General features: G+C 42.2%; 1 protein-coding gene across 2 annotated transcripts in view; it reads right to left on the reverse strand.

Annotated features, from left to right (window-relative positions):
• LOC109520678 (netrin receptor UNC5C) overlaps positions 1-5,889 on the reverse strand; it is a 166,935-nt gene extending 161,046 nt beyond the window's left edge. For both annotated transcript variants that reach the window (XM_019878066.1, XM_019878065.1), the window contains exon 1: positions 5,476-5,889. In XM_019878066.1, coding sequence (XP_019733625.1) covers positions 5,476-5,578 — 103 coding nt within the window. In that variant the 5' untranslated portion in view covers positions 5,579-5,889. The remainder of the gene's footprint in view (positions 1-5,475) is intronic.
• Positions 5,890-10,669: the final 4,780 nt, after the last annotated feature.

The raw sequence follows: 10,669 nt of genomic DNA on the forward strand, positions 1-10,669 counted from the left end.
CACACACACACACACACACACACACACACACACACACACACACACACACACACACACACAGTGGGTAAAAGACGAAACGGCAGGAAACGAGATCCCCAAATGAGGCCTCGGGTTTCACAGGCCATGAAAAATTCATAATTCCAGAGCCGTACATGAAACTCTAGAAGGAATTAAGGACTGATAGCGGGAGACGGCGGAAAGGAGAACAAACCGAGGAGCTCCTCTTCGTGTTCCACTAGTTGGTTGCAAAATCTCTAGTAAACACTCACGCTTACATAAACAAACTAGCATGCACTGCGGGTGAACATTTGTTGTGGTACGGTTTCAATGCTTTTCAAAGTCGTGCTTAATTGATAGGAATTGGATTCATGTTGTGCTTGCTTTCAACACTTTTTTTTCCTTTGACAAGAATTTCGTGAAAAATTACAGCAAAGAAAAAAATATTTGTTGTGAAGCTCTTTCGCGCTTTCAGGCACAAGGAACCAGATTTGCCAAGTTAAATTTAAGCCAGGTCTCCCTACAAGTGGTAGAATCAAGTGATTTTGATCAGCCAAAACAACAAATGTTGGATGTAACAGTAATAAAAGTCGTATGATATATAAGGACCTATTTCCAAACAAATTAAAGAATTAATAGAAAAAAAAAGAAAAAAAAAGCTGCAGGCGTGGGATGCCTTTTTTCACTGTCCATCATAAAATGTAATGAGTGAATGGGAGAGAAGAACACAAGGCCGCAGGCGACGAGCGGGAGAGGGAGGCTCAGAAAGGTCAGTAAAAAATGCTTTTCTGCAAGCGCAGAGAGGAGACAGTGGGTGAGAAGGGAGTTAAAAAAAAAAAGAAGAAAAAAAAAAAACAAGACATAAAAAGGAGTTATTCATCCAGCCAACCATCCATCATAACTGGCGCTACGGTGAAGCCAATTTCAACAAAGCTTCTAAGCTGATTGAGGCAGACCAAATCTGTTTCACCAGCTTACATTCCTTCAAAATAGCCATCTCACTTCCAATATCACGGGCTTTTACTGTTCCCCATTCCCCTGGCTCGTGCAGAGAATGCAGCTTTGTGTGTGTGTGTGTGTGTGTGTGTGTGTGCGTGCGCGTGCGTGCGTGCGTGCGTGCGTGCGTGTAGTTGTCGAGTCCAAGTGGCGTGATCAAAGCCCTTGCAAACCACCCAGAGAGATCTCTCCCTTACTCACCCATGTAACCTGGCCTCACCCTCCTCCCTCCATCTGGCCCATGTACAAAAAGATGGACATTAAAATTCCTTCAGAAAATGCGGAATTCCCAGGAAATAAATAAATGGAGGACAGAATGTCTCAGTAATTCATCACAATGAGTCGCAGACACTGCAAATGTGCTTCTTGTTTTACTGGGTCTTGAGTGAGAATAGTTGTGCAACAAATTGAGTAAAAGGTTACAACACGTTTTGCATATGTTTTGCACATGTAATACATGTCATAGATTTTTATAAATGCTCATACATTTTGAAACTCTTTTATGAGTTTGAAGTCACATGATTACGTTACTTTCGGATGCCAAAATGCATTTAATTAAAAGCCGCAACAGCTAAATTTAGCCGCGGTTTCCACGTCATAACATGGGAAATTCGCAAAGAAATTCCCCCACCCCCACCAAAAAAAACAAAAAAAAAAACCAATGCTGAACGCGGCTAGTTACACAAAGGGACCCCAAAATGTTTTTCAGCCACTCACATTAGGCCAATTTGCCGACGAGCTTCATCAGGCACACAAGTTCATGCCAGTGCAGCTTTTGGAAATCCGTTTGTTCTGTGTTTGGTAGATGCAGGGTATGTCGCTCCATGGCCAGAAATACTGTCTTCCCTGGCTAGCTCCTGTCGTCAGTTGCCAACAATGGTGGGAGACAATTGCCAAACAAACAACAGGGAGAGAGCTGTAGAGATGGCTGTATTTATGGCACTCGTTCCCTCAGCTTATTAAACTCAACCCTGCATGCTTATTTTCACTCTACTATATTCACTCCTGCACAGCTGTGTACCGCTCCACACACACATTTCATTTCAGGCAGCCCTCGGGACAGTTTCAGCGGTCCAACTCTGACGTGTTTGGTAATTTCATTGGTCAGAGGTGATGAGACTTTTGGTAAATCTATTGAAGCTCATCAGTAAATATTCCTGAATAACGCGCGACACATGAAACATTTTTGCGCAATTGAAGAAGAACTTTGTTTTAGATTTCAAATATGTGTCAACATTTGTACATTCCAAAAAAATGTCATTTTGTGTGAAATTCATTATGTACATTCTGAAGATTTTTTTACGTTCTGCAAATTTTGTAAATTTTGAAAATTCCATTAATAATTGAATTCTTGCATGGTATATTACAATTATATTTTTTTAAAATTTTGAATCTCAGCGGTCGCCAGAGCGAGTCACGAGCATGATTTGGTTGTCACAATTTTTACACTGGCTGTCCTTCCTGACGCAACTCACCCATTTCTTTGATCCGGTCGTTGCTTGAAATTGTGGCACTGGCCTTAAATCGTGCCTGTGCCGACTGCATGAAAGGCAGAAGCGTGTACCACTTACCACCACCAGTGAGAAAAAAAAAATCGTTATAAGTTGACTATCAGCTTATTTGTTCTCACACACAATGAAACGTGACCATAGGCATTAGTATGAATGCGTATCATTCAGCATTCATACAGGCACCACAACAAAATGAGTCCCGCTCGGTCAGCCGGCTCATTGGTCGCTTTAGAGCGACCAATCGGATTGGCCTCGTTTGGGTTTCTGCCTCCCCAGCTGTGAAGCCTTAAAGGCTGCAGCAGTGCACCATGGGACGGGATCGCAGCATAATGGGCGACAGCAGGAGACGGCAGCGCTGGCAATATCGTCATGCCAAGTGTATGCATGCACGCACACGCGCGCACACGCGCACGCGCACACACACACTCACACACACACACGTGCGCACACACACACACACACACACACACACACAAAGAAAGAAACAACATGTGATCTTTACCGCAAAGCCAAGTTGGCGCGCACACAAAAAAAAACAACAAAAAAAAAAAAAATCACACAAACTCCCACGTATAGAACATGTTGGTTCACACATATGTACAAAACACACACCTACATATGCACACATACACACTTATATGCCACATAGGAGCACAGTGCAAGCATCCTTACACCGCAGATCCACACAGATATGCCAACAGTCTCACACAACTTCAACATCAAATGCCAACAGTTTGCAATGCCGTTTTGAACAAGGCTAATCTCAACAAGTGTGAGGGTGCGTGTGTGCGCTCGTGTGTGAATGTAGTATGTGTGTTGATGGAAATATGAATGTCATGTAACCAGAAGCTAAGGAATGGTCCGGGAAGAAACAGAACCGCCAATGTTCCACTGCCCGACTCCCTCCCCTTCCCTCTTCTCCAGCAGCTGAATGGCAGAACGTGTCTGCGACCATTCAGCTTGAGGGAAAAACAAGGAGACTTTTCACACTCATCCCGACACTCCGTTCAACTTTTATCTTCCATTGAAATCTCGATTAAAAAAAAAAAAAAAAAAAAAATTCAATAGAGTGCCAAAAATTGTTCCGGGCTGAACGGATGGTCAAATAAAAAGTTAAAAAAAAAAAAACAAGTGAAAAGAATAAGAATATTCAATGATGATTTAGGAAAATAAATACATTGTTAAATGGATGGCAATTGAGCAATTATTCAATCAAAGAAATTAATAAATCATAATGAATGAATACCCACTTACTCAAACTCTTTGTTGGGACCAGCCCAGCCCGCAAATAGCTAAAATTCACATATAATAGAAATGCTGACTCAGCAGGTGCTGCTGTTTTGGTTACCACAAGCTCAAATGGGTTCAGCAGTTTTCTCTATATTGTCCTGGTGTGAACAATCGTGTCTATGAACTGAAATTATTACACTTACACTGTGACCTTTTTTAATTTCCTCACAGCGAACTTGAAAGAGGCATTTAATTTTCCCATGAGACACGGCATCGGACACTTTGTGACCACCAGTAACCAAGGTTACAGTATTCGAATCCCTGGGTCAATCCTGCTACTCACGAGGTGTCAATTATTTGAAGTCAATGCACTGATTTCCCCTCACCCCCCGCCCCTCCCCAAAGAAAATTGGAGGCGTCAATTTAAGGGAAAGGGATTCAATGGATGATGCACCCACCATGCTGTATATTCAGGGCCACTGTTCCGAGTGAGTAAGTCACCCACCCTTGCGCCACAAAACCAAATTGTACAATCCTTTCAAGCCTGGAATCCTTTCACAACCTCAATTCAGCTATGAGACTCTTTCTGCATCTCAGTAGGTGCTGCTGTTTTGGTCAGCAACGGAGGACCCAACATTGAACTCTTGTCCACAGGCTGTGTCTAAAGTGATTACAGTTATTTTGTACTTGTTTTTTTTTCCTGACATGGAGTTCGCCGTGAAATGTTCTCAAGTAGATGACACACCCGAGTGAGAGTCATGAATGTCTGTGTGTGGACAATAGCGTCTCAATGAGACAATTATTTAAAAAAAAAAAAAATCCTAACAGGAAAAATGAGACTGATTTGAGCTTCGTGTTTGTGTCTTGGGGGGAAAAAAAATTGTTAGATTTTTTTTTTTTCATCATGGATAAATGGCTTACACTTCAAACTCAAAGCGCTTTAATGCCGTTACCTCATTCACCTACTGATGACGCAGCATCAGGAGCAACTGGGGGTTCAGCATATTGATCGAGGACACTTTGATATCATCACAATGGCCGCCCCCAAAGATAGATGTATTGGTAAAGGTGTTGCTGTTTTGGTCAGCAATATAGTTCAAACAGCGTCAACAACAGCTAACTTTTTATAACACCTCACCTAATTCCAGTTACAACTTTTTTTTTTTTCCAGAAAGAAAAAGACACGGTGTCACTTTGAGGGAGACATTTCTTTTGCTGAAGTAAATGATGCACGAAGACTGGTGAATGTCCATGGGTGGACAGCAACGTCTACAGAATGACTGCCTGCTTTTTCTGAGAGAAAAAAAAAAAAGCAGGCTTCTATTTGAGGGAGGCATTTATTTTTTGACGAGCTTTGCTGTATGATGTGCCATGGGAATCCTGAGGATGAATGGTGGATAGATAGATAGATAGATCTCACATTACTGATAGATTAAAAGTTCATGCCTTGTAGTTTTATTGACCTGGGAACAGTCTAATTCTTGGTCTGTGTGGTCGAGTCACCTACTTCTACACCTCAACAGAGCAAGTTTAGTGGCTTTAACGCGGTTTTTTTTTTTTTTTTAATCTTCTTTCTTTTGGCGGGTGGCGGGGGTGGGGGCAATCACGGTGCTTTCACACGTGTGTAATTTAAGTGCAAAAACGTGCAAATGGTTTTATTTTGTTGGCACTTTAACACACCCTCTACAGAGAAAACGCTCCAAGTCAAGCGCAAAGGCACGTTTCCGATCACCGCGTTTACCTTGGCCGAGTCCTGCATGCACGAACCCCAGGAGGAGGAGAAGAAGGACGCCCGGCGTGGCGCACATCCACCTCCAGCGATCTACTAGTCCACTTCTCCCCATGTCCACCCAAAAAAAAAAGAAACTCTCCGCTGTCAGTCCACTGGAAAAAATAAATAAACAAACAAACAAAACACAGACAAATAATAAAAATGAAAAAAAAAATCGATGGAAAAAAAAACTGTAATATCTCAGCTCTCCCCGCTCCGAACAGACAAAGCCAATAGACGTTTTCTAATCCTGAACTCCCGAAAAGGGTTTTTTTTTGAAGCGTGGGGGCGATGTCACTTCCCTTCACGCGTGTCTGCGCGCGGCTGGACTGAGCGCGGCTGCTGCCTTGCTTGCTTGCTGCTCGCGGATCCGCGCACACTCACAGCAAGAGAGAGAGAGAGAGAGAGAGAGAGAGAGAGAGAGAGAGAGAGAGAGAGAGAGAGAGAGAGAGAGAGAGAGAGAGAGAGAGCGAAAGAGAGAAAGAGAGCGACTGAGGGAAAAGAGCACCATGCCTCCGCCCTCTGCGTGCGATTCTCTGCATGTAACACTTCTTGTACTTAACCATTCTTAACTATTATGTCACACGTTCAAATGATCACACTCAATTAATAATTCACACGTCTGGTCTGACTGACATTAAATAAGTTGCACCTTTCCCCAATATCCCATTGCGCCTTTTTTTAAAACAGTACACGGCATGAGCTGTATTTTAATATCATGTTTTTATTATTATCATTATTACATACAGTACTTGAGGCGCGTGCAGCACACGCGCATGGAGCGTGTGTGCGTGCAGCTTTGCTGACTGACGACTGCCCCCTCACGGCCAGCACCGGAACACGATTGCACATTCGTGTGCAAGACCTGCCACCCTCTTAACCTGCAAACGCGGTATAATTATGCGTTTTGTTTCATCAGCTAATGCGATCCATGACACGAATTCAGCTTTAACGTGGGTAATAACGGACATATTTTTAAATGACACCGTTCAGAAAGGTGCTGATTAAGTTGTAGAAATGTCAAGGCAAGTTTATTTATATCGCACTTTGAGGCCCACTGACAAAACTCAACGAGATCACCCTCGTCTAGATCACCGCCCACTTCCTTCGGTCAAGGAAATACTCAGGGAAAAAAAAAAACACCAAGGGGGTTTAAAAAAAAAAAAATGAAGAAACCTCCAAAAGGGATCACAGATGCAAGGATCTCCACTCCACATTGGCCAGGCCGCAATAGAAGCTGAGTGGGCAACATTTATCACAAGACATGATGCTGTACGATGTTCGTTTAAACAGCAGGAGAGACCATTTGATGGAATGAAGCGCAGCATAGACGCCTCCAGGGAAGTGGCTCTCATCGAGACCTATTTCGCTTTGTCTGCACAGAATCCTCCACAGTAACACCCTCACTTTACTCATGGCTCAGTGGCAGATGGGTCATTCCCCAACCCAGAGGTTGGTGGTTCAATCACCGGCCATTGCAACCACATCAAAGTGTCCTTGTGCAAGATAGCGAACCCCCAGTTGCTCCTGATGCTGCGTCATCAGGAGGTGAATGTGGTAACAGTATAAAATGCTTTGAGTACCTGAGGTAGAAAGCACTTTATAAGCGACAGCCCTATTTACCATTTACCAGCCTATTAATACTTAACACACTCACAGAGCAGTAGAGGAGGGAGATGAAAGGAGAAGCGATAGTATAACAGGCCAAAATCCAGATGCCAGCGGGTGAGACCGGTCAAGAGACTAGTTTCATATTAGGTGTGCCTTGAGATGTTTCTACAGTTTTCACCCATGACATAAAAGAAACTACATAAAAATTAGAAACGGCACAAATTATCCTACTTTGTAGTTCAAAAAGATCACAGGACAGGATAAAATGCTAACGTGGGAAAATAGCAACGGGAATACAGAAAGGAATCTCCGTAGCGATTATACGTCATGCCCTGAAAACAAAATCTACAATAGAAAAAAAAAAAAACCAACAACAAAAGTTCATGGGAACTGATAAATGCTAAAATGTTAACAATTGATAGACCCATATGGATTATGGTATACCTATAGTGAGATACAATAACAACGGTAATGAGACAGGAAAAAATACTAACATGCAAACATTTGGTTTGCAAGATATAACAAACTGGATAAAACATGACTAACATCCTCTTCAATCGGTACGCCAGCATGATGTACATATGAGCAAATTGACTACACAACGCCAGACGTAAGAGTTATCCATACTCGCATAGTATCTAAAAATGAGACTGAATAGCATGCTTACAACTGCTACGCTAGACGGTTGCAAGAGTGCAGCATGAGTGCGAAAAGCCAAACCGAAAAGATTACACATCATCCCCTGTAATCAGAGAGCATTTCAAAAGCCTAATGAGAATATCACAAATGCTAACATTCTAATTAGTAAGCAAACCTGACCAAATCTGGAAACCGACCAATATTCTTCATACCTCTAATGTTGCGCAACATTCATAGTTCGAACCATGCCAGATATGACAACACAAGTCATGCCCTTTGCTTTTTCTTGTACTTATTTTTGTGACACTTATTCCAAAAACAAGGTGCAGGATCAGTGCATATTTTGCATGACTTCCCCTCTCAATTATGTTTCTGCACAGTCATTTTGTTGCAGCCTGGGCAGGGCATCATGCATTGTAAATGGCCGTAGTAAAATATGCACTGGCTGCCATTTGTCATCGCGGCAGCCCCCGCGAGCTCGGAACGCCGTCGCCGCGAGTCGCGGCGACCCGTCAGGACCTGTAAAAAGCCTTTTTATGCTGCCACTTTATTGGGAATGGGGGAAGCAATAAGTTAGGCGGGAAACATATGGAACGCTCGGATATGGATCAACACTCAGCCATCATGAGCGTTCAGTGCCAACGGGGGACTTTGCGTTTTGTTTGCGACACTTGTAATTCGCTTAGTTCACATTGCCGCAAAAATATTGGTTTCATTACGCGGGTGCAAATATAAAACCCTCAATCAAATTTCCCTGGAAATACTGTCAAATGCTCACCGCTCGGATGCAAAATTTGGCGTGTGCGTCAGCTGTGAGGACCTATGTACTGTAGTTCATATGGAAAGACCTCATGCCTCAGTGGATACATAGAAGACCAACACAACAACACTTTGTATGATAACATAAAAGAAGATCGAATGCATAAAGCTCTAAGCAAGATTCATAAGGATTATACAACGTAGGGAACATAATTACTTTTTCACTTATTGATTATTACATAGTGAGCCTGGGTAAACCGCTAATATTGATAGACGAACTGACAGCAAGATGGCTTCTTGAGCACAGAAAGGCAGATCCATAAGCATTATAGATCAAGCTCCATCGTCAGAAATGTTCAAAGGGCATTTAATTAGACTTGATAAAATGTTAGCCAGCTAATAGTTCGTGTGCTAACATATAGCAAGATAGCAACGCGAGTACAGAAGGCAACAACATACAGATCACACATTATTCCAAATAATAGAGTACTATATTATTCAAGATATTATAGTTTATATTAAACATTTCCTGCAGCCGGGTGCCATTTAAAGGGGCGAGTGCTAGATCACGTCTACAACATTCCTTGAAAGTTAGTGTCCAATGATGGGGAGCTAGAGATGCGGGGCAAATCATATTGTCCTTGAGGGATACTTGATGCCACGTTGGTGACCCTCGGGCTTGCGAGACCAGATGAAATGCTAAATTGCCAACGATTGTTATGCTAACTTTACGTACTATTTCATAAAGTGAGACGATATAGAATGCTAAGATACTAACAATTAGTATGCTAGATAAAATAATTTAAGGAGAAAGGCATATCCATCGGGATTATTTAAAACATGTACACTATTCAGGTAATCAACTGGCTAGCAAGACATAAATCAAATGCTAACTTGCTAACAGTTTGTGTACTCACATATTGCCGGTGATTAACTTGAGAGCCAGATCTATATGAATCGCAGATCTTTCCCTCTAGTGAGGTACTTTTTATTCTCAAAAGGCTAAGGCAATTGCACAAAATGAAAAAAAAAATGCCTTTTTTTTAAGCTAACCTATAGAAAGACAGAAGCAACCAGGATTCTGTGGCTGGACGAGAAGAGCTTACATTTACTCGTTACGTAACAAGTTTCCCTCAGGACCTTGTTTTAATCAGCGAATAGACTGGGACAAATAATCACATCCAAAACTTTCCGTCCTCGCATCCAGCCGACACGTGAGTGGATTAGCGGCCCAGGTGGTCCATGTAGACATTTGAGAGGGGGATTTACTTGAAAAATGAGACGAAAGAGTCAACCGTTTAGCGCCTCACCTCTATCAAACAAACCAGGGCGGGGATAAAAGAAAAAAAAATGGCACGGTATCAATCATTTGATGGGTTTGAGTGCTTTGGCAGCTGCTCGTCTGACAGACAGACAGACAGACAAGGGACATGTAGAAAAGTCATCTAATTGATTTGTTTCCTGAGGGACACAAACATTTAAAATATACACACACACACACACATATACAGATATATAGATAGATAGATAGATAGTTATTAGTATGTATATATACACATTTACAGAGAGAGAGAGAGAGAGAGAGACACACACACACACACACACACACACACACACACACACACACACACACACACAAACGCATATATGTAAGCACACACACACCCACACACACAAACGTATGTGTACATGCACACACGCACACAAGCGGATTTAGCAGCGAACAAAACATCACGGCGGCGATAAATTGGATTGAAAAATCCCTTGCAGCATGTGACCTCAAAAGGAAGGAGAGCACATTTCACATCAAAATAATGTGCCGTTAATTGCATTTGTTTCCTCAACTCAACTGTATTTATAGAGCACTTTAAAACGACCACCGCTGTATCCAAAGCACTGTACATGGAGCAAATATCATATATACAACAATAAACAATCGAACAATAAATGAATCATGAAGACAGTCGAAATCTCAAAACAAGAAAACTAAGATCAAGTCTGAGTCATGCTGAGTCAAAGAATACAAATGAATTTTGAGATGAGTTTTAAAGATGGGCAGCAAAGGGGGCTTGCCGAATGTTCAATGTCATTCCAAATAGAGGGACCAGTAACGGAAAAGGCTCGATCCCCTCTGAGCCTCCGCTTAGTTCTTGGT

This window comes from Hippocampus comes, unplaced genomic scaffold (genome assembly GCF_001891065.2).
Source record: "Hippocampus comes isolate QL1 unplaced genomic scaffold, H_comes_QL1_v1.1 scaffold13, whole genome shotgun sequence".
In the NCBI taxonomy this organism is placed as follows: Eukaryota; Metazoa; Chordata; class Actinopteri; order Syngnathiformes; family Syngnathidae; genus Hippocampus; species Hippocampus comes.